General features: G+C 39.2%; 1 protein-coding gene across 9 annotated transcripts in view; it reads left to right on the top strand.

Annotated features, from left to right (window-relative positions):
* The window catches only part of TPK1 (thiamin pyrophosphokinase 1), a 386269-nt gene that overhangs the window by 191358 nt on the left and 170310 nt on the right, over positions 1 to 24601 (top strand). For all 9 annotated transcript variants that reach the window (XM_044947010.1, XM_044947011.1, XM_044947012.1 and 6 more), the window contains one exon: positions 10725 to 10820. In XM_044947010.1, the coding sequence (XP_044802945.1) occupies positions 10725 to 10820 (96 nt within the window). The remainder of the gene's footprint in view (positions 1 to 10724; positions 10821 to 24601) is intronic.

Here is a 24601-nt window from a genome sequence, read left to right as displayed (position 1 = left end):
GATGAAGCACAAGCTGGAATCAAGATTGCCGGGAGAAATATAAATAACCTCAAATATGCATATGACACACCCTTATGGCAGAAAGCGAAGAAGAACTAAAGAGCCTTTTGATGAAAGTGAAAGAGGAGAGTGAAAAAGTTGGCTTAAAACTCAACATTCAGAAAACTAAGATCATGGCAACTGGTCCAATTTCTTCACGACAAATGGTTGGGGAAACAGTGAGACTTTATTTTTTGGGACCACAAAATCACTGCAGATGGTGACTGCAGCCATGAAATTAAAAGATGCTTGCTCCTTGGAAGAAAAGCTATGACCAACCTAGATAGCATTTTAAAAAGCAGAGACATTACTTTGCCAGCAAAGGTCCATCTAGTCAAAGCTATGGTTCTTCCAGTAGTCATGTATGGATGTGAGAGTTGAACTATAAAGAAAGCTGAGTGCCAAATAATTAATGCTTTTGAACTATGGTGTTGGAGAAGACTCTTGAGAGAGTCCCTTGGACTGCAGGCAGTTCCAACCAGTCCATCCTAAAGAAAATCAGTCCTGAATATTCATTGGAAGGACTGATGCTGAAGCGCCAACACTTTGGCCACCTGATGTGAAGAAGTGACTCATTGGAAAAGACCCCGATGCTGGGAAAGATTGAAGGGACGACAGAGGATGAGATTGTTGAATGACACCACCAACTCGGTCAACATGAGTTTGAGTAAGCTCTGTGAGTTGGTGATGGACAGGGAGGCCTTTCGTGCTGCAGTCCATGGGGTTGCAAAGAGTCTGATGCGACTGAGCGACTGAACTGATGAACTGAATGTTACACATGTGGAGGAGCTCTCGAAGTGCTTAAAGAATATGTTAATGTAAAGTGGTAGTATTTTGTTTTACTTTGCAAAATTGTTTACTTACGAGCTTTTGAATAACTATCCTTAGTAACATTGGTTTTAAAGGGATTTCTAATCATTTCTTTTCCATAAGTATATAATTTATGAACATTAATTTGCTTCATAATCAAAATCAATGATAACATTCTTTTGAGTTTGACAATGCCTTGGGTTCAATTCTGTTTAAATTTAACAGAATCTGGACAGATGCTTTTAATCTTCAGTGAAAAACATCTGCATTGCTCTGCCTAATCCCATGTATCTTATTATTTTCTCCTTTAGCTATGTCTCTCACCCACTTCTGCCCAGCCAGATGTCAGCATATTTTAGACATGGTAATATTGGTGATCTTTCTGACCCAGGGATCGAACCTTCTCTTGCATTGCAGGCAGATTCTTTATCATCAGAGCCACCAGGGCAGTCCAAAATTAATTAATTTAGAGAAACGGCAAGCTGGACTAGGAGAAATTTAAAACATTAGCAAGTTTGACTCTTATGCCAGATGGAGAAAATTGTGTAAATATATAAAGCTCAATTCCATTTATCGATATACTTTTTTAAGTGGATAACTCACACACACACACACACACACATATATATCCCCTGAGTACAGTAATTTCTTAGGCTTAAGCTTTAAAACTAATTAACATATGCTGAGCTATAAAGGCTTTGTTAAGGGAATTATAGACAGGCAGTTTCCACTGACAACTGAGTGACAGGTTCTTCACTTTATATTCTTACAACTGGCTGGCTTCTGCTTATTAGCATCTCAGGAAGGAAACGATGAGACAGGCAGGGGACCTTATGTGAGTCTGTCTCAGGAATACACCTTCCTTCTTGTGCTTGTCTCAATTGTAGTCCTTTCAAATTGTCTTTATTTTTCAAAGCCTGTTTTGTTTTAATTTAACATGCTTAAGGCATTTAAAAAGGGGGAGCCTATGCCCTTTAAATTTCTCTTTGTGATCCCCTGGACTGTAGCCCACCAGGCTCTTCTGTCCCTGGAATTCTCCAGGCCAGCTTACTGCAGTGGGTTTTCACACCCTCCTCCAGGGATCTTCCCGACCCAGGGATTGAACCCAGATCTACTGCATTGCAGGCAGATTCTTTACTGTCTGAGCCACCAGGGAAGCTCTTTAAATTTCTGAGCCCTCTCCAGTGCCTCAGCCACGACTCCAGGGCCAGACCAGCCTGCTGCTTCTCCTCTAACTCTGGGGTCTCTGTTACCATTTCTCTCTCCTCATTCATTTGGCTCATGGAACCCCCTTCTCATCAATTCTCCCACAGGTTCCCTACCTGTAGCTGTTACGTATTCCTGCCTTTGTTTTTTCCTTGTAGAACCTGATTGAAATAATTGTTGTCATAATTTTAATTTTTAATTTGTATCATAATTCCTCCTTTTCCTATTAATATGTGATCTCCTGCAACCTGAATTCTGTCATTCATTCTGGGATACCAGCAATTAGTAGATTCTCATGAAAGCTTGTATGACTCAGGTGTCTAATGCTGCCTTTAGATACTTGGTATAAAGAAGATTCACACGAAGTGCCACACAATACTTAGTATAAAAAAAGACTTCTGTGATCACAAGCACTTGTGAAATTTGACATTCTGTAGGTCCCTCTTGAAAATTCACCACGCACAGTATCATTTTAAGTAAGTCTGCCAAAATTTTAATTTTGTTTACCTTAGTATTATATTTCTCAAGTGAGTTGGACTGTTGAGAAACTACCCTTTATCCATTAACAGTTAGGGTAGTATATTGGTTTCTGAAAGGCTGAAATATAGTTGGTTGCTTACAAGTTTGTTGTGTTTCAGGTTTTCTCTACCTTTAAAGATTGGTGTGAGAAAGTCTCAGCAGAGCCTTTTTTTAAATGTGTTTATTTTTTATTGAAGGGTAATTGCTTTACAAAATTTTGCTGTTTTCTGTCAAACCTCAACATGAATGAGCCATATGTATACATATACCCCCTCCCTTTTGAAACTCCCTCCCATCCCAACATAATCTTGAAAAGAGTACTAGGCAGTAATTACTTTGAAGTGTTTCCAGGATACCAGACACTTTTATATGTACTTGCATTTATAAATTCATATAATCCTTTCTTACTTTCATTTATAAATTCATGTAATTCTTTACAGTCTGAGCCTTCCCTGATGGCTCAGATGGTAAAGAATCTGCCTGCCTGGAGAAGGGAATGGCTACCCCCTCCAGTATTCTTGCCTGGAGAATCCCAAGGACAGAGGAGCCTGGTGGGCTGCAGTCATGGGGTCGCAAAGAGTTGGACTGAGCAACTAACACTTTACTAATCCTTACGTCACATTCTATTAGGTTGGAACTGTCACCTACATTTTACAGTTGAATATGGAAGCAGAGAGGTTGAGCAATTCACCCAACTTTACCAGGTCAGAAATGGTTTAACTAGGATCTAAGCAGGCATTCTGACCACAGAATGCATGCACTTTTCTGGCCATTACACCATAACTCTCTGGATGAAAAGGAGTTTTCTCCAAGTAAAGTGAAAATCAGTTTCACAGATTGAGGAAATCTTGCAGCTTCCTTTTGTGAATATTCAGTTTCCCTTTTCTGTGTCTGCTGAGATCTGAGTAATTGAGCACCCCCCAACCCTGATTCCTTCAGTGCTTCCGTACCCACATCCTTGCCTTTTTGGGGAGACTCGGAAGAGAGCCAGTGGAGACCAGTTCCATCCTTGGCATGTTTGTAGTGGGTGTGAAGGAACAGCACCCAGACAAGACCAGATCTCTGGGTCTGTGTGCTTGTATGAACATTATAAAGTAGAAGCTTATTCAAGCCTCCTAAGGGAGGAAGGATCTGTAGCTCTTTGGCTTGAGGGTTCCCACAACGGGCTCCACAATCCATAATTGACTAGAGGACTCATGGGACTTGGTATATAGTCAGACTCACAGCTGTGATTTATTACAGAGAGAGGCTGGGAAGCAGAATCAGCTAAGGGGAAAGGCATTGGGGGAGAAATTATGGAGAAAATGAGTCTCTAGTCAAAAGAGTCTTTTCCCAGTGGAGTCACAGAGGATGCACTTAATCAGATTGTAAGTGTGATGCGTTGCCACCAGGGAACTCATTGGTGACTTAATGCCCAAAATTTTACTGGGGGCCAAGCAAACAACAACCATAACAAAACAGGTTCTCGGTGTAAACCGTGTTGTTTGTACAAATGAGTCAGGCACAGTGACCCACTGTTGGGGAAAGTTGTTTGTTTGTCAGTGTGGGCAACTGTTTGCCATTCAGGTCCTCCAGGACCAGTCCAAAGGTCAGCCTTGCAAGCAGGCTATAAAAAAGCATTCTTGAGCCTGATGTGTTAAATCTTTTAGGCACCCTCTTCCACTGGGAACTCTTGACTCTGCTTTTAGCCAAGACGCCATCATTTGAGACCCTGTGCTGTGTTAAAATGACATTTGACTTCTGTTAATAGAAGTGGTGCTTTTCTTGTTTGAAATGTTTAAAGTTTTTGTTCAATGCCATGTTAAAAGGAAAGGTTATTTTACAACACCCAGGGCAGTGAAGATTATAGCAGATTAGAATGTCTCTCTGTGTTTGGGATTGAATGGAGAATTGTTGCAAGGTTAAATTACATTTATTCTTTTCTTTTGTATACCATCTAGAAAAACAGAAAGAGAACACGATTATTTTAGGCAATCTGTTACTTAAGAGTTTTTAAGAGTTTAATCATGTGACATTCTTGCTGAAGAAATTGTTTCTCATCAGTTGTCACTTGATAATTTCTACCTTGAAAAGTAGAAATGTTTTTAGAAGTCTGGTAAATAAAACTGAAGTAGCAATCTACCATAGTATGCCTTATACAATAAAGAGGCAAGTGGGAAATAGTTACTTTTGTGATAACATCTCTACAGGGTAAAAACCCAATTTTCATACCTGTATCAAGGAACATAGATCATTTAGATTCCAATTGGTTTTATGTAACTATTCCCCTGCTTAGCAAATTTGAGAACAAGTTTGGGCTAATTTTAGATCTCTATCTTTGATTATTCAGAGTATAAGTCATTTTGCATTATGCCTGCTGTTCTCTTAATCTGGCAGGCTATTTCTTATTACAGAGTTCTGGTCAATGCAGTTTAATAAAAGATAATGGGACCTTATTATTAAAAATGTAATATATTCAATTTTTTAAGACTCTTGAGTGTATCTCCCTAAATATTTTTGAATGTATCCTAACAAGATGGCATCACTGACTCAGTGGGCATGAGTTTGAGAAAACTCTGGGAGATAGTGAAGGACAGGGAAGCCTGGCATGCTGCAGTTCATGGGGTCGCAAAGAGTTGGACACGACTTAGGGACTGAAAAACTACATACAAAAAGAAAGGCTGCTTTGGTAGTGGAGAGGGGAAAATAGTGCGTGGGAGCTAGAATTTTAAGACACCACAAAACTCATATTATATGATTGCTTTATTTAAAAAAAATTACCAATATTCTAATTTGATGGGATAGTAAATTTCATGTTTTCAGAGCCAACTTGAAAGATGATCTTGACATCTTCTTGCCCCCTCCTCTTTACCCTTGGTTGACACCTATTTCCCATCCCAAAAGTGTCCTTTTCTGTCATATTGTCCTTTAGCACCTTAGTCCTCAGTTGGGCAAACCACTTCCAGTACCAACCCTGCTTCACACTCCAGAATTATCTTTATTTTCCCTTCCTCTCCAATGAAAGTCTTTTCCTTAATGATTTGTTTGTAATTAAGAAGGAAGTATAGCAAGTAAATTAATTCACCCTAAGAAATTCATGATGAATTATCTTTCCTAGTATTACATATTAAAAGAAGAAACTTTTTTTATCATCATACACCAGTAGGAATATTCGTATTTTCAGCTTTCCTAGAAAACACTCTGGCAATCTATCAAGGGGTCATAAAAAAGGTTCTTATAATTTTTTCCAGTAGTTTCATTTTTAGGATTCAAGTCTAAGAAAAATAATCAGAAATAAACACTTCTACACAGAGATATTGATCAGAAAGATGTTTAATAGCCAAAAAAGTGAGTTATATCATAAATGATATAGTGACAATATAGTTATATATATAGTTGGAAATGCAGAAAAAAGGAAGGAAAAGGATAACCAAGCATTTATTGCCCATTTCAGATGTTTGTGGATATGCTGAGTCCTCCTGGGCTACAATGGAAGCAGCGTGCAGTCAGGCAGGTTTCATGTCTGCCTGACAGTTAAAGACTTTTCAGGTAAAAACTGGAGAAAACCAATTAAATAAAGAGTCATGTAAATTGGGCTTCCCCAGTGGCTCAGACAGTAAAGAATCTGCCATGCAGGAGACCCAGGTTCAATCCCGGGGTCAGGAAGATCCCTTGGAGAAGGAAATGGCAACCCACTCCAGAATTCTTGCCTAGAGAGTCCCATAAACAGAGGAGCCTGGCGGGCTGGAGTCCATGGGGTTACAGAGAGTTGGGCGCAACTGAGCGACTACACTTTTCACTTTTCATAAATTATAAAGGCATTTTTCTGCTTAAAACTTCCAAAATACCCAAAGTTTATTGTAAACAGGGTTGAGTACAAAGCATGGTAGGTGAAGAGTATGGGCTTCTTTGATCACATACTCTATCCTTATCAGCTGTGTGACCTTGGACAAGTTGTTTAAACTCTCTGTACTCCAGTATTCTTGCCTGGAGAGTCCCTGTGGACAGAGGAGCCTGGCAGGCTACAGGCAAGAGTGGGACTTGACTGAGCAACTAAGCACATACTTCAGTTTACATATCTTAAAATGTGATAATTACATTTACCTTATAAGGTTATCTTCGAGATTCAAGATCATAATTTATATAAAGTGACTCATATGTCAAATAACAAGATGAGTAATCAAATGTTACTTTTTATTATTGACTTCAATGAGAAAGATAATTATCAATAGATCACAATTTTAATATTCCTATTTTAAGATAACTTTTGAGGTTCTCTGATTTTTCAGAGAATTAAGTTTTATATTGTTAGGGCTAAAAAATCTCAGTTTATTGAAGAGCATTTTAGACTGGGCATTGTGGCTCTACATCTTCAAAAGAGCCTTTTTAGGTTAGAACAAATTCAGAATAGCTCTGATTTTGACACACTGAAATTTGCAATGTCAATCCAAGTCTTTTTCTTTCCAATCTACTATGAAACAGAATCAATAAAAAAAAGGAATCAATAAAATGTATTATAAAAAAATAATCCATTTTGAAAAAAGTGGTATATTCATAAAACAAACTATTTATTAGAATTCTTACTTAAATTTCTATTTGTAGAGTGAGAAAAATTACCCAAGAAAAATGCATAATATGAGATTGGAGCTACTTTCTGGCTTATAAAATAATAATTTGTATCCTAAAAAATATATATCCTAAAACATATATATTATATTTATATATGCTATGCTATACTATGCTATGCTAAGTCACTTCAGTCGTGTCCGACTCTGTGCGACCCCATAGATGGCAACCCACCAGGCTCCCCTGTCCCTGGGATTCTCCAGGCAAGAACACTGGAGTGGGTTGCCATTTCCTTCTCCAGTGCATGAAAGTGAAAAGTGAAAGTGAAGTCGTTCAGTAATGTTCGACTCCTGGTGACCCCATGGACTGCAGCCTACCAGGCTCCTCCATCCATGGGATTTCCCAGGCAAGAGTACTAGAGTGGGGTGCCATTGCCTTCTCTGATATATATATATATACGGCAATAAGGCAACTGAGAAAAATTAAAGATAGTAGTAGTTGAATTTTATGGAAATTTTGGAAAATTCCTGTATATCTTAATGTAAAATACACCTATGTAATGGAAACTAATATTGGAAACTGTTTATTAGAATGTTATATACTTTAATTGGCCAAGTCTGATATCTTGAATATCTTCATAAAGCCCAGTTCTTATGACTCCAGGGAATTGAACCTTATTTTGTATTACCAATAATTACAAATAAATATGAGCACATTTCTACTATTTTCTTGTCTGCAGGATCATGATAGTTTTTCATCTTTACTTTTATATTTTTCCTCTTCTAGATATTAATATTATTGTAAGACCCAGAACACAGTGAAAACATCTTTTGTTGGCCAAAGACCTATGTATATGTTCCATATCTCCTTTCTAGGTGTCAAAAGTTTCCCTGAGAGGACTCCTGGAGCTGTTTCTACTTCTAGTGAATTTATTCTCATTCTGTGATAATATTAGGATCATTTAAACTAGTCAACATTCTAACAATCTGTGGATGACTAATAAATGCCTTGGTTAGAGTTTCTAGACGTTTGTAGTTAATTTAGATACAGTCTGAATTTTTCAGTGCTGATAATCTCTCTGCGTCCTGACTTAAGCTTCTCTGCGTGTCCATCTTAAGTTGCTGAAGTAAGATTTTATTCAAGCCTAGGTCTTATAGTTCAAGTAGCTTTTTTCTTAATATTCTGTGGAGCCAACTTGAGAGATATCATAAGACCTGGGCTTCTGTAGGGATATCGTAAGAACTGGGGATAGTGGTAAAAGATTCTGCCTGCAATTCAGGAGACGCAAGAGATGCAGGTTAGATCCCTGGTTCAGGAAGATCCCCTGGAGGGGAAAATGGCAACTCACTCCAGTATTCTTGCCTGGAAAATCCCATGGACAGTGGAGCCTTGTGGGCTATAGCTCGTGGGGTTGCAAAAAGTTGTAGGTGACTGAGCAGCTAAGCATGTGTGAAGACCTTGGAGAAGGCAATGGCACTCCACTCCATTACTCTTGCCTGGAAAATCCCATGGACGAAGGAGCCTGGTAGGCTGCAGCCCATGGGGTTGCTAGAGTCGGACAGGACTGAGCGACTTCACTTTCACTTTTCACTTTCATGCACTGGAGAAGGAAATGGCAACCCACTCCAGTGTTTTTGCCTGGAGAATCCCAGGGACAGGGGAGCCTGGTGGGCTGCCGTCTATGGGGTCGCACAGAGTCGGACACGACTGAAGCTGACTTAGCAGCAGCAGCAGTGAAGACCTTGGTCTTTCAGTTATCTAGGAATTTGTTCCCATGTCATGGGAGTAAAGAAATAGGGTTTCTAAATGTGACCTGCTGATAATTACTACCTTGCTGTCCAGTTTTTTAGTCAAATTAAACTTCTTTTTATTGTCTTAATCTACAGACTATTATAGTGGGGCTACATAGGTGATGTCTTGGATTCTCTTTAGCTATAAGGTTTCCCGTGGATCTGTGTTGATTCTGGGATGATAACAGTGAAAGCAGATGATCTGTTAGTCATCTCTTGTATTGCTATTTCTGTTTGCCTTTTTAACTTTGTTTCCCTTTGTTGGAGTGATTATTTCTCTGGTCAGTACTTAAAAAAGGAAGATAATTAATCATTGTCATATTTGGCAGTAAAATAAGATGCCACGCTCTCCTACTACATTTGCCAACAGACCTTTTCATTCCTCAAGAATTTTATTTATTGAACACTTACCTATATAGCACACTGGTACCAGGCACTGGGAACAGTAATAAAAATATAAGGCCTGCCTTCCAGAAAGTGTCAATATAGTGTTTTTTGGTTTGTTGACAATCTAATATCCTCTTCTCTGATAATATTCCTGTATGCTCTGGCATATTCTTGTGTCTTTTTTTTTTTTTTTTTTTTAGGGATGTTAGCCTGAGAGAAGTCAACTTTATATCCTTGCTTGGCCATTATAGTAAATTTCAATGTTCTTTTAGGGTCAGGAAAGTATTTATCGATGATCTTGTAAAAATGACATATGCATCTTTTAGGACATAATATATTTTTGAATGATGAGAAACTAATTTTTTCATTGGTCACTACACTGTAGGACAGTCATAAATGAATGAAGCACAGCTTGAGCCCGACACCTTTCAAGAGACCTTGAAGTTAAAGGAGAACCTTTAAATCTACTGAGAATGGTTTTTGGAATAATTTAAGAGCCAGTATGGGTGTTTTGTATCCTTGAGAACTCTTGGAATGGCAACTTTATATACTAGATTATATTTAACTTTCCCTTACTCAGCTGTTTGTCAGAGACCTCACATTGTTTTATTCCTGAATTAAGAAGTCCAAAGTCTCATTGTACTCTGGTTATACATACCTTTGCTTCTGTAAGACATTGGAGGAGACGGTGTCATTTCCAAAATACTGTTTCTCAAACCATCTCAGTTCACTAGTGCCAGCAAGCTGGCACTTGTGTGGCGTTTTATAAATATATTTCAGTGTTTTTCACTAGGTAAAATATCTGTTGTAGAGGAGGCAAAGAACTTATAAATTCACTTCATTATGTCCGAAAGATAATCCAAGAGGCGTATTTACACAGGCATCTCTCTTCCTTCTTCTTTTTACGTGGGGAAAAAAGGTGTTATAAAGGAATTTTATAGGACAGCTAACTTGATTTTACTTAAAATGTAGTTCCTCAGTTCATCATTAGCTGGTATTAGTTTTTCTATTCATGTAAGTAAGTAAACTTAGAAAGTAGAGAAACTCAGCGCTTATTAGAAGTAGTTTCATTTTAGTTTCAAGTCATTTCACTGTGAGTATATTTTATAATGCTCATACCGATGTCCTTATGTTAATCTTGAATGTTATCATAGCAGTGAGTTTTAAAGACCATTAATGTAGTATTAGCTGTACTTTTTTTGGGTAGAATGATTGTCATAATCAGATCATTTTTTTAGTAGTCTAACATCATTGCTGAAAGGTCCTGTTATGTGAAATAAGAAAGATAATGATAATGATTTTAATGATCAAGGTATACACAGGCATCATAGGATACGTGTGATGCTTTCTCTTTACTTTTATAGCTCTTGATCTTGTTCCTCGATCGACATCATTACTAACTTCTACCTTTTATCTTGTTTAACAAAGGGCTGTGAAATTATTTCAACTCCTGATCAAGACCATACTGATTTTACCAAGTGCCTTGAAGTGCTCCAAAAGAAGATAGAAGAAAAAGACCTACAGGTAAGATCGATGCCTATTTGGTGTTTATGAATCTTAAACCAAGGATGTGAAAAATCCTATATTTACTCACCTGAAATTATTATTTGCTTTTGTGCTGATTATCTGGATTCCCTTGTCAGGTTTCTTCAGTATATGAATAAATCTGTACTTAGTTGCCAAAACATTAACATGTACACTTGAATCAGAGGTCACAGATTCTGGAACCTTCCAGTGAGTGGTGGGTCCCTAAATGTGTGAAGTGGACCTTGTATATAGCAGTCAAAACTGACAGCTCATTCTCAGCCTAAGGGAAGTGGCTGCTCTCCATCCCAAGTTGCTTTTACCCTGCACAGCTGTGTGTGTATGTGTGTGTGTTTATATGGTATGTAGGCAAGACCAACAAATATGGCCTGGATTTGGCCATCCTTCCAAATTCCTATTTAAACAAATAAAATATTATTTACCTTTTTTAAAAATGAGAGAAACGTCTGTTACTTTGCATGCATGGACTCTTTAAGGTATTCAGTAGTGATTTTCACCTAGCATCCAAGTGTATAATCATATAATCACATCATTTAGCTAATGCACACATTTGTAATTTTTAATATTTTACAGTATTTTTGACAGTTGAAGTGATACGTAAACTTTTTATAGCCTTTATCCAGTGAAGATCCACAAAATTAAACCTGAAGCTTTGAAAGACAATTGACTTATTTTCCTGGGAAGGACAGGGAGATAAACTGAGATACATAATCAGTGTGTCGTTTTATTAAAAAACCTTTTTTTTGTGTGTGGCGTGTGGGACCTTAGTTCCTGGACTAGGGAGCAGACTCATGCCCCTTGCAGTAGATGCACAGAGTCTTAACTGGACTGCCAGAGAAGCCCCCAACAAGTCATTTTAAAGGAAGAATACAAGGACAACATCTCTGTACACTGGATGGTTTTCAAAGTGCAACAAGATAGTGTTTCAGCCTTTTCTCAATAATTTGAGTGGGAAAGGATCAATTCAGACCCAGTGCAGGCAGATTTCACGTCTCCTTCCTTCATGTCTTGGCTCTGGGTAGCTCTTGCCTTCAGTCCAGTCTCCCTGACTGTCTGCAGTGGCTGCTTGTAGCAGTTTCTTTATGCCTTCACATCAGAGGGATTGAGAGGTAGGGGTGTCACTTGCCACTGTCATTAGACCTCAGTCCTGAAATCTCTCCATGAACCTATACATGGTTTCAGCACAGGATAATGAAAGTTACCTGATTATCTGGGACTGGAGTAGGGAGTGAGGTCAACCCCCAAGTCTCATATAGTCCAACTCCACGGCTGGTACACAGTGGCGGGACAGCCTTGGTGGTGGAGAGGCACCCCTAATAAAAACTTGCTCCTTTGCAGAAGTTCTGGGAGATTTATTCTAAGTATTTATTCTTAGTATATTTACTAAGCTGAAGGAGTCAATCCTTTCCTCCCTTTGAAGGGGAAAGCCTTTTGTAACCATTGTTAGTTGACAAGTAGTTCACTCTACAAACTCACCACAAGTAATTGAGTGAACATTTCTCATCTCTGTGGTGGCTTGAGCTGTACCAAATGTGCCACTTCCAGCAGCCAATTGTTGTAATTATCTGTTTGTTTAAGGAAAAGGGGAAACAGCCTACTTAGAGTTATCAGCTTCATCCAGACATAGCTGATGTGGAATTTCTTCGAAGAAAGTTCTAAATCTTCACAGTAGTTTCAGTTTTCCTAGTGCTCCCACTGGAAGCTGGGAAGGCAGTGATGTGAATGTCATTTATTGTGTCTAATTGATAGTATCTATATACAGTATTCAGTCACTGAATCACAAAACAAACCATCGTGTCTCAAACTCAACAACCAAAATCTAGAGAGAGCCTCAGGCTGGGAGGAGAGAGTAGAGTAATCAGGTGTTCTGATCTGTGAAACAAACTGAGCAAAATGTTGGCTGAGCCATTGGAGGCCCAGAGCAAGAGGACCTTTTGGAGGACTCCTGCATTGAGCAGAAAGGACCATACCCTCGCGCTCCCCTGTACTTAGGCTGGAGGCTGCCAGGGAAGTGTGTGGGCCCAGAGGCAGGCTGTGGTGTGTCACAAAGGGATTGCTGCTGGGCGAGGAGAGTCAGCTGCCCTCCTTACAGCTCAGTAATGAGGTCTTTGTGGGGAGGATGGGAACAGGGCACCTCCATGGCTGGCATGCTTTGGGTCCAGGGCATTGCCCATCCTCATGAGCCCCTCTTTCTCCTTGTTCCTAAAAGATTCTAGATTCCCCCTTCTCCTTTGCCTTAAGGTGTTTCTGTATATGTTGCTCCCTCCCACTAGAATGTCTTGAATACATTTTGATTTTCTTGCCAAAGCCATGATGGAGTCCTGACATCCTCACGGAGGACTTTTCAGAAATATTCATTGATTTATTTGCCTGCCCCGGGTCTTAGTTGTGGCATGTGGAATCTTTCATTATGACTTGCGGGATTTGGTTGTGGCATGTGAGCTCTCAGCTGAGGCATGTTGGATCTAGTTCCCTGATCAGGGATGGAACCTGGGCCCCTTGCTTTGGGAGCGCAGAGTCTTAGCCATTGGACCACCAGGGAAGTCCCTCAAGGACGTTCCCCCAGCATTGCTCTGGGTTACACTCTGCTGCTCTACATTGCCATGCTTCCCTCTTTTCTCTGTTAAGATACTCTGAACACTTTTGATAATTGTGTTAATTATTTCTGTTCGCTAAGGCCTTTTTCCCAGCTTGACTATGTAGCCCATGAAGCTGAGATCAGGTCTGTTTTGTTCATGATCAAATGGCAGCACTCTGCATATGAGATGCTTGGGGAACTCACAGGAGATCAGGAGATGATGCATTTAGGGGAGAGGCATTTTAGAGAAGACTAAGACATAAGAAAGAAATAGGAGTTAGATGGCAAAGGGGAAAAGGTAGTGGCCAAGTATGGCAGTATACAGAAAAGATGGCTAGCACTCCAGTGAGGCAACAGTGTGTGTTTTGAAGAATTTTAAGACAGAGAACGGTGTGATGACTCTGTTGTTAGAAGCATGGTTAGGTCAACTGAACGCATAACTCCAAAGTGAAAACCATACAAAGTAGCTGTTGTTCAGACTGCAAAAGGTGTTTGTGTTAAATCTGAGGACTCTCTGTGGGCTTCCATCTGAGTTTATGTTTCACCTGGGAGTGACAACACAGTCTTTGATTTAATATAATAGTAGGAGAAAAGCAAGATTAGAAACATTAGAAAGGAAAATCATTAAAGATTTCCCTCCACACATTCTCCTACCCTCAAGTGAGAGCATCTTGAGGGCTTTTACAGATTTCTTCCTAAAATACACGTGAACTATATCAGAAAATCCTTTATTCTTTCCCCGGTTAATAAATCTCAGAAAATTATCAAACTTTTTTGGTTTTCCACGTATTAAATTATAAATATGAATGTGTAATCCAAATGTCTATATTTGGTGAGATCTTATTAGCATATATGTTAAAATATCAACTATAGTATAAATGAATTAAAGTAGTATTTAATATGTTGAGAGCCATACTATGTAACATATTAGAAGTTTGTAGAATTTGGATTAGGATCTGTCCTTATCCTTAAGGAGTTTACTATCTAGAACATGAGGTTAATTATATAAAAAAAGATTTCCCTAAATTGCCTTATTTATTATTTATTTACCTATTTAAAACCTGCTCCTCCTGAACTTTTATTCCTTTGTGAAAGGGTTCTGTGATACATGCGGCTTTTTAATGCTTTGCTTTTATGTAGCCACATTGTTTATCTGTGACTGAGTCATGAATAATACATTATCAGGATGCTATCTGATATGACTGAATCTTCAAAGAGCAAATATATTTTTTGATGCTGTGATACACATTTGAGATCTAAACCCTGAAATACAAGGGAAAACATTAAAAGCTATTGCTCCAAGTTTCGAAAAATGTAAGACATACATTGTTTAGGGTAAAGCAGGAAGATATCTAAATGATAAGGCCCTAAGAATAATAGTTCTCCCAAAATGTAGGTTGGGATATTTCCTAGAATTACATGGCAATAGAATCAGTTACTTTAGTTTCTGTTATTTTAAAGAGACTTTGTATTGGACACAATTTAGGCAGAAAACTTGATGTTAATTTCAAACTGTATAGATTTCAACTCATACCAGTTTTATTTGTTAAAACCTCAATGCCTTTTGACCCTTTATACTATGTTATTTTTTAAACAGTTTTTTAAATTAAATGATATAGGATGCTGAATAAATCAAGTATTACACAGTGAAAGTGAAGTCATTCAGTCATGTCCAACTCTTTGTGACCCTATGGACTGTAGCCTACCAGGCTCCTCTGTCCATGGAATTTTCTAGGTAAGAGTATTGGAGTGGGTTGCCATTTCCTTCTCCAGGGGATCTTCCTGACCCAGGGATTGAACCTGGATCTCCTGCATTGCAAGAAGACGCTTTACCATTTGAGCCACCAGGGAAGCCCTAAGTATTACATAAATAAGAGCAAATGCCTAAATTTTACATACACAGAGACTAGTATTAGTGACTAACTTAAATATCCATAAAAACTGTGGAGATAATCATGAACCAAAGAGGATAGAGTAGAAAGACCCTGAGCTTACCTCCTCTCTGGGGCACATCAAAATATACAACTCTTTACAGAGCAACTATCAGTGAAAAGCACTGAAGCCTACCAGAAAAGATCTATAGAAAGAAAACATAACAAGACAGGTAGGAGGGGCGGGGTCTGGTATGTCAAAACTCATACCCCCAGGTGGGCGACCTGTAAACAGAAGATTAATTACAGTTAATAGGGGTTTTCCCCAGAGAGCAAGGGTTGTAAACCTGGCATCAGGCTCCCCATCATGGGGGTCCTGTGTCTGGAAGATGAGCCCCCCGGATTTGTGGCTTTGAAGGCCAGTGGGGCTTACTTTTCAGAGACCAAGAGGGCTGTGGGGAGATAGTCTATTTTCAAAGGGATCCAGGAGAGAACTAGTTATTTGAAAGGTGCCTCAATCACACCTGCTGATATTGGAGAGTTTTAAACTATTTTATCCACTAAATGTCAGTATTGGACATGATTATTTTGTAATGGACTAATTTTTTTTAATGTTCATATGAAATAACTATTGCTGCTTATCAAATTTAAGACTAACTATATCTGATTGGCTAACTCATTATATCTGAATGGCTCAGATGGTTAAGAATCTGCCTGCAATGCAGGAGACCTCATTCCCCCCTAGGTTGGGAAGATACCCTGGAGAATGGAATGGCAACCTGGAGAATTCCATGGACATAGGAGACTGGTCCATTTTTTCCCTGTCACTTCATGGCAAATAGATGGCAAAACAATGGAAACAGTGACAGACTTTATTTTGGGGGGGGGGGGGGGGCGCCAAAATCACTGCAGATGGTGACTGCAGCCATGAAATTAAAAGGTGCTTGCTCCTTGGAAGAAAAGCTGTGACCAACCTAGATAGCATATTAAAAAGCAGAGACATTACTTTGCCAACAAAAGTCTATCTAGTCAAAGCTACGGTTTTTCCGGTAGTCACGTATGGGTGTGAGAGTTGGACTATGAAGAAAGCTGAGCACTGAAGAATTGATGCTTTTGAACTGTGGTGTTGGATAAGACTCTTGAGAGTCCCCTGGACTGCAAGGAGATCCAAAGTGTCCATCCTAAAGGAAATCAGTCCTGAATATTCATTGGAAGGGCTGATGTTGAAGATGAAACTCCAGTACTTTGGCCACCTGATGTGAAGAACTGACTCACTGGAAAAGACCCTGATGCTGGGAAAGATTGAAGGCAGGAAGAGAAGGTGACCACAAAGGATGAGATGGTTGGATGACATCACCGACTCAATGGACATGAGTTTGAGCAAGCTCCAGGAGTTGGTGATGGACACGGAGGCCTGGCATGCTGCAGTCCCTGGGGTCTCAAAGAGTCGTACATGACTAACTGAGCTGAACTGAGGAGACTGGTGGCCTGAAGTCCATGGGGTCTCAAAGAATTGGACTCAACTGAGTGACTGACTCTTTCTATCTGATTGGACTAATTACTTTTTCAATATGATAAGATATGTACAGGAAGATAGTTGTATGATAGTCCTCTGAGAAGTATTTTCCAAGGTACTGTGATGTCTTCAGTAAAGTCCACTCTGATGAGCTGATATCTTTGTCAAGATTTCAGTCTTATCTGAAGCAAAACAATAAATCTGTTGTGTGTGTAAATATCTTCTAGAGAGGAATAAATACTGTGTTTACATTAGAGAAACCTAGTCAATGCCACCTTAAAGTATCATAGTAAATATCATCATTGATAATTCAGGGCAGAGTAGATAAGAGAGACATGAAAGCTAAACACAGTGGGGTGAAATGTGAATAGAGTCCAGAGTATCGTTAATCATGGTGCCCCAGTGTCGGTTTTAGTTGTGACAGATGTGGCGTGTTTGTATAAGATGTTAGCGCATCATTGACCAGGAGACTTTTGCAGAAACTAACACCTATGACCAGCGATTCGTTATGTGAGTGTATACTAAAATACTTCAAGTTGCAAAAGATATTTTAATATGTGTCTGGTCAGTGAGTTAACATCAGTGGAAACTGATGATTGGTATTGCTACCTGAACTATCTTCACGACTTTTTCCCAAATCTCAAATTATTTCGAAGTAAAATGTTTATTCAAAACATATTTCAGTGTCTTCAAGATGCTATAACCGGAGAATGGTGTTATCTTCCTATGCCATGTCTTTTAGTAAAATAGAACAGAAAGGCATGAAGTTCAATCAAAATAACTTTCTGTGGACTCTTTCAACTTTAAAGTGTTTCCTCAGAAAGTTTCAAGTCATGTCTGCTGCCCGTTTAGGCAGTTATTGGACATGAAAACCATGCCTGCTTGAAAATGTTAGCTAGAAATTGGTGTTTTTAAACTACGTGACAACCCAGATCCTCTCAACCGTTGCCGTTTTCCCAAGAGACCAGAGTACGTTAAGACTCAATCAAAGATGTGATTTTATCAGGATTGACTCCCAAAGGAGTGACCCTGTTTGTCCCTGTGTTCCCTCCTGACCCATCAGAGTCCCGTGGTCTTCATCACCACCTGCGTTTTCTCCCCAGCTCTTCTTATATTGATATTCTGTCACACCTGCCTTTTACTTCTATCTTGTTTCCCTGGGTTTCAGTTATCATTCTGTGCCATTAACGCTCTAACTTATGTCTCTAATCCTGAACTTCAAAGCCCTATTTCTAACCACTAACTGGAAGGCCAGAGGAACTTCATTTCAGTGTAAACCAAAATTCATCATCTTTCTCACAAAATCTCATTTTCTCTTTCTTTATTTTCTGTCTCATTCAATGGCACTGCCATCCATCCACCTGGCAGAAACCTGAGAGTAACCTTATATTTTACTATCCTTTTACCATCCCTCAATGGCTAGTTGCAGTTGCTATAATCCTACAGATATCTCCTGTGCCCACTTTATTCCTTCCGGTCTTACTTCTGCTGTCTTAGTTCAGACCTTTATCATTTCTTACCTGGGGTATTTGACTAGTCTTCCTGTTTGCCCCATTCACTCCATTCCCTTACTAAAATTTATAGTCTCTATTTTAAATGGATATCTGCTTTAAATCTTTTCTCCTAGTTACTTATTCAATAAATACTTGTTTAGTGAATAAATTTATTTCCAGTAACATCAAGGCAGATTCCAAAGGACACCCTGGCAAACCTTAGCTGGCATGTATCCTCTGAAAGAATCTTCTCAGTAGCAGTTCCTACTAATTCTCCCATGACATGTGTCTAGATTCTTTACACTGCTTGTTATCTGTACCAGTTGTAAGGATTGAATATGTTTATTATGAAAAGTATTGGCCTCCAACATATTGTAATTAAAGCTTATCTTTGATGCTTGGGGTAGGCTGACTTTCTTTCCACTGCATGACTGGTTCTTTAAGACTCAACTCTCTCATCTGTAAAGTCAGAATAATAATCTGCACATACCAGGGAGTTATGAGGCAAAGCACTTACTGCAATGTCAGCCACATATAAAGCCCTTCATAAAAATATAACAGCAGCAGTGGTGGTATTAAAGTCATGTATTGTTGTGCACCTTAGCACCTGAGATCTATCAGTTCAGTTCAGTCACTCAGTCATGTCCGACTCTTTGCTTTTGTAATATTTTATATAATAGGGTATATTTTATGTAATATATTTATCAGTTCAGTTCAGTTCAGCCGCTCAGTCGTGTCCGACTCTTTTCGACCCCATGAATCGCAGCACGCCAGGCCTCCCTGTCCATCACCAACTCCTGGAGTTCACCCAGACTCATGTCCTTCAAGTCACTGATGCCATCCAGCCATCTCATCCTCTGTCATCCCCTTCTCCTCTTGCCCCCAATCCCTCCCAGCATCAGAGTCTTTTCCAATGAGTCAGCTCTTCTCATGAGGTGGCCAACCTACTGGAGTTTCAGCTTTAGCATCATTCCTTCCAAAGAAATCCCAGGGCTGATCTCCTTCAGAATGGACTGGTTGGATCTCCTCTCAGTCCAAGGGACTGTCAAGAGTGTTCTCCAACACCACAGTTCAAAAGCATCAATTTTTCAGTGCTCAGCCGTCTTCACAGTCCAACTCTCACATCCATACATGACCACAGGAAAAACCATAGCCTTGACTAGATGAACCTTTGTTGGCAAAGTAATGTCTCTGCTTTTGAATATGGTATCTAGGTTGGTCATAACTTTCTTCCAAGGAGTAACCATCTTTTAATTTCATGGCTGCAGTCACCATCTGCAGTGATTTTGGAGCCCCAAAAATAAAGTCTGACACTGTTTCCACTGTTTGCCCATCTATTTCCCATGAAGTGATGGGACCAGATGCCATGATCTTCGTTTTCTGAATGTTGAGCTTTAAGCCAACTTTTTCACTCTCCACTTTCACTTTCATCAAGAGGGTTTTTAGTTCCTCTTCACTTTCTGCCATAAGGGTGGTGTCATCTGCATATCTGAGGTTATTGATATTTCTCCCAGCAATCTTGATTCCAGCTTGTGCTTCTTCCAGTCCAGCGTTTCTCATGATGTACTCTGCATAGAAGTTAAATAAGCAGGGTGACAATATACAGCCTTGACGTACTCCTTTTCTTCGAATATAAATATACATTTTTATGTAAATGAAATATAAAATACTCTAAAATATATTTTTTAAATAATTAATTTTGTAAAATATAGTTTATATGTAGTAGTTTATATGGGGCTTCCCAGGTGGCTCAGTGGTCAAGAATCTGCCTGCCAGTGTAGGAGACATGAGTTTGATCCCTGGATTGGGAAAATCCCTGGAGAAGGAAATGGCAACCCACTCCAGTATTCTTACCTAGAAAATCCCATGCACAGAGAAGCCTGGTGGTCCATGTGATCACAAAGAGTTGGACATGACTGAAGCAAAGGAGTATGCATGCATGCACATAGTTATATATAATGATGTTTATCTTATAAAATATATACTTTCATCTATTTTATAAAAATTAGTATACATATAAATAAGATATCTTTTATAGAATATGTGCATGGTTAATCTTTTGATTTTATAATAAGTTTCATGGAGCAATATGATATTAAATTTAGATAATGTTTGTAGCAATCAGACTAAGTTTTAGCTCTGGTTCATGGACTCATCATTTTGTTTTTTTTTTTCAAATGAAAGTTGTTTTTTTTTTTAATTGAGGTGTGACATTATGTTTCATGTGTACAACATAATGATTTGATATTTGTATAAATTGTGAAATCATCACAATAAGTCTAGCTAACATCCTAGCATTGTTTCTTTAGGACATACTCTAATTTTATGAGATTTCTTGCACTATAAGACACGTGAATGAAACAGAGGGCTCCTCACAGGTTGCTGTGTTTTCTAGGGGAAGGTTTCAGTTTTCCATATTCCTGGGGAACCAGTGAGAATGGGGTCTGTCTGTTCAGTGGTGGGATCCACCAGCAGGACGATCGCACGGCTCCGCTAATCCCCTTGGCGTCATGCCTCGATGGAGAGAGAAGAGGGCTGGCGTGCTCTGGCTTCTGCCAGCTTGCATGTGCTTTGTGCTCACTGTGCGGTCACTAAGGGGCGTATTACCCAACATATGTCAAAAGTTGGCTTCAGAGTTCCAGCGGTAGACTTTCTTCCCTTAGATATACTATGGAAGCTCCTGGGGATCTTCTGCTAATAAGCTTAACGAACTTTCATGTAGTACCTATAGCCAGGTCAGTATGCTATGATTTGGTGGCCAAACCAATGGCCTTAAATAGTCTCCATTCTAATAAGGGAAACAGATGGATGCATCACCATATACTAATTCAGACTGTCATAGTTGCTGTGGCTTGCCTCTTGAGGATAGTTCCAGCTTTTTAAAAAGCAGATTTGTTTTGTATATAACTCTTCTCTAGTTCACCTTTTACTTATTTAATTTTTATTTGTTTATTTACTTGAAACCTAGACAATATTTTTAAAAGTATAGAGACATCAGTTTGCTGACAAAGATTCATATCATCAAAGCTATGGTTTTTCCAGTAGTCATGTACAGATGTGAGAGTTGGGCCATAAAGAAAGTTGACCACTGAAGAACTGACACTTTTGATTTGTGGTACTGGAGAAGACTCTTGAGAGTCCCTTGGACAGCAAGGAGATCAAACCAGTCTATCCTAAAGGAAATCAGTCCTGAATATTCATTGGAAGAACTGATGATGAAGCTCCAATACTTTGGCCACCTGATGTGAAGAGCCGACTCATTGAAAAAGACCCTGATACTGGGAAAGACTGAGTGCAGGAAGATAAGGGGGTGACAGACGATAGGATGGTTGGATGACATCATTGACTCAAGGGACATGAGTTTGAGCAGAGTTCAGGTGATGATGAAGGACAAGGAAGTCTGGCGTGCTGCAGTTCGTGGGGTCCAAAGAGTTGGACATGGTTTAACGACTGAACAACAACAACAATTCATTTATTTGGTTGTGCTGGATCTTCCTTGCTGTGTGCGGGCTTTTTCTAGTTGTGGAGAGTGGGGGCTACTCTGTTTGTGGTGCATGGGCTTCTCATTGTGGTGGATTCTCTTATTGCAGAGCATAGGCTCTAGGTGCATGGGCTTTGGTAGTTGCAGCTTCCAGCTCTGGAGCACAGGCTCAGTGGTTATGGCAAATGGGTTTAGTTGCTCCGTGGCATGTGGGATCTTCTAGACCACAGATCGAGCCTGTGTCCTCTGCTTTGGCAGGCGGACTCTCAATCACTGGACCACCAGGGAAGTCCCTTTGCTTCACCTTTAAATTTACATTTGAGAAAATGGAATAAGAAGAATTTTTTTCTAATGAAATTATACCTCATACCAATGAACCCTGATTTGATCACCCAATTTAAATAGTTTCCATCCGCCCTCGCCCCCATCCTTCCTCTTCTTCCATCTCCAGATTCACCAGCCCTTTCCCCTTTCCTGCTGAATTTCTGCATTCCACCTGTCACCATCAGACATGTTTAGAATAGTTGTTTCTGTATTCACTGGCTGGAATGTAAAGTTTGTGTGGGCAGGGAATTGCGCTTGTTTGTTCTCTGATGTATTCCAAACATGTAAAGCATTTCCTGGCCGTCCATAAATATTCATCAAATGAATATATACTTATATGTAAGAACACCCTTTATATCAAATGTTGGTAAATTTTAATAATCTGCTTTGACATTAACAAAACTTATTCTCCTGCCCTAGCTAGCTCTTGTTCCTTTGTAATCGAACACACTTTTATTTTGGCTAGTACGTGGAGATATCCACTGTTATTTGGTCATACACACACATCCATCTTTTCTCTCCACTGTATGGGGCAGGGAAAGGGGATGTGTGTTGTGTTTTGAAAAACAGTACACGTGGTATCTTCTTTTCATTTCATTAATTGATGTTTTACTTCTGGGACCTGTTTCTTTTTCTAAGCTTAAGTTTCTTGAGAAAGTTGAGAGCTGACAAATGAGAATACATAGAAATTGTTTCATAAGCCATTGCCATTGTGAACTTGACAAGGATAAATCTTGCCAAATTCCTTGAATTGATACCTAAAGCAATACAGTACAATTTCAACATCAGTTCTGTAGCTGAGGCATTGTAAGACTCGCATAACACGTTTTTCTACCTTTGTTCCTGTGCTTATCTACCCCAAAGGGATGTTGTAAGCTTAGTTGGTAATTTTTGTGAAGTTCTAAAAAGCAACATGTCCCACACACACACACACACACATAAATGCACATTCTACTATACATCAGTATGCCTACACAGACCCCCTTTTAATTTTTCCTGTATTACCAGAATTGCTGTCTTTGTCAAGTGACAAACTACTTACATGTTCAGGTTCTGGAACAAATGAGGTGCAAGCTAAGTATCGGGAGGAAGGAAGGAGAAGAAAATTTCTGTGCATTGTGTGAATTAGCAGGCTGTTTCCTAGATCATTTTGGGAAAGCCTTCAGAAGAGAAATTCACATTTCTGTTTTTTCCTTCTTCTTAGAGACCAGCAATCTTTTTTATAGTGCTGTGCAACAAGAGAAAATAGATATTCCCCATGCTTTGGAGTGACTCAGGAGATGCTGCGATGGATATAAAAAGCTAACTGCCCTCAAGGCTGTGGCAGCCTAATTCATCCCTGCCAGAGGAAAGGCGTGTTTTTATGGGCCCCGGGACAAGGGTTAAGTTTATCTGCTTACCAGGACTCTCAGCTGGATGACTCAGTTACCAGATAAAATTTCATATTAACGCAGACAATTGCACATATGGTTGGTGTGGTGCTGCTTTGCAGGAGAACACTGGCCTAATGTGAAAAGGACTATCTTATTTACAGTTACTGCATCGCGGAGACACAGAAACTACAGATGGAGGAGGAAACTGTATCTTATGTTAATCTTCTGGAAGATTCATGTACTTAGAACATCATGAAATTGCTTAGTAGATTATAAAATTTCTTCTTTTTCTATGTACCTGTTTTCCAGATATATCATATGTAGTATTGCTTACCTCATAATTACGATTGTCCACAATGATAGTATCTACATTTTTTAAGCAATAAATTCATTTATTTGAGGCTACAGACTAGACATATAGAGTTTGTCTTGATTTAACAGAAAAGATTATTTCAAATTTTAGTAAACAAATTTTTATTTCTAGCTTTATGCTAGGGCTAAAATGAAAAAAGACAACAGTGGGAGTGGAGAACAGGGTATTGAGGAGATAATAGGGAATGATTGAGAGGAAGCAGTAGGCAGTCCCCAAAAACCTTAGTTTAGCCTTTCATCTAAGCAACTGAAGATTGCCTGCCCAAGAGAAGAATAACTTGTTTCATGTTATATTTTTTAAATATTAGGGTAAATATTTACAGTAGGCTACTTAAAAACCCTGCAACATTTATGTTTAAGAAATGATGTGCTATAGTTTAAGTCATGGATGAAGAACTGAAATGATGTTAACTGCATGTCACAGGGATATGCACATCAGATTGATACATTTTTCAGTGGTAGTTTAGCGAGTAATCAGAAGAGATATATACATAGTAATACCTTCTTTGTTTTAGGTGATGAGCCTAGTTATCCTGGAAAGTTCCATTTAAATCAGAGCAGGTGGAATCCCGTAGCATTCACTCTCTATTCACTCTCTTTGTAGCTAGAAGTGGAAAATGTCTTTGTTTCCATGACTGTCTCTTTTCCCAGAAGTTCTGCTTAGCATTCCATGGCCAGCATGCTGGTCCTTAACAGATAGATGGCATAGAAATAAGAGAATATCAGCATCTCTTCTGGGTCCACTAGGAGCC

This window comes from Bubalus bubalis, chromosome 8 (assembly GCF_019923935.1).
Source record: "Bubalus bubalis isolate 160015118507 breed Murrah chromosome 8, NDDB_SH_1, whole genome shotgun sequence".
In the NCBI taxonomy this organism is placed as follows: Eukaryota; Metazoa; Chordata; class Mammalia; order Artiodactyla; family Bovidae; genus Bubalus; species Bubalus bubalis.
The sequence above is the reverse complement of the archived record's forward strand: the minus strand, read 5'-3'. Positions and strand labels throughout refer to the sequence as shown.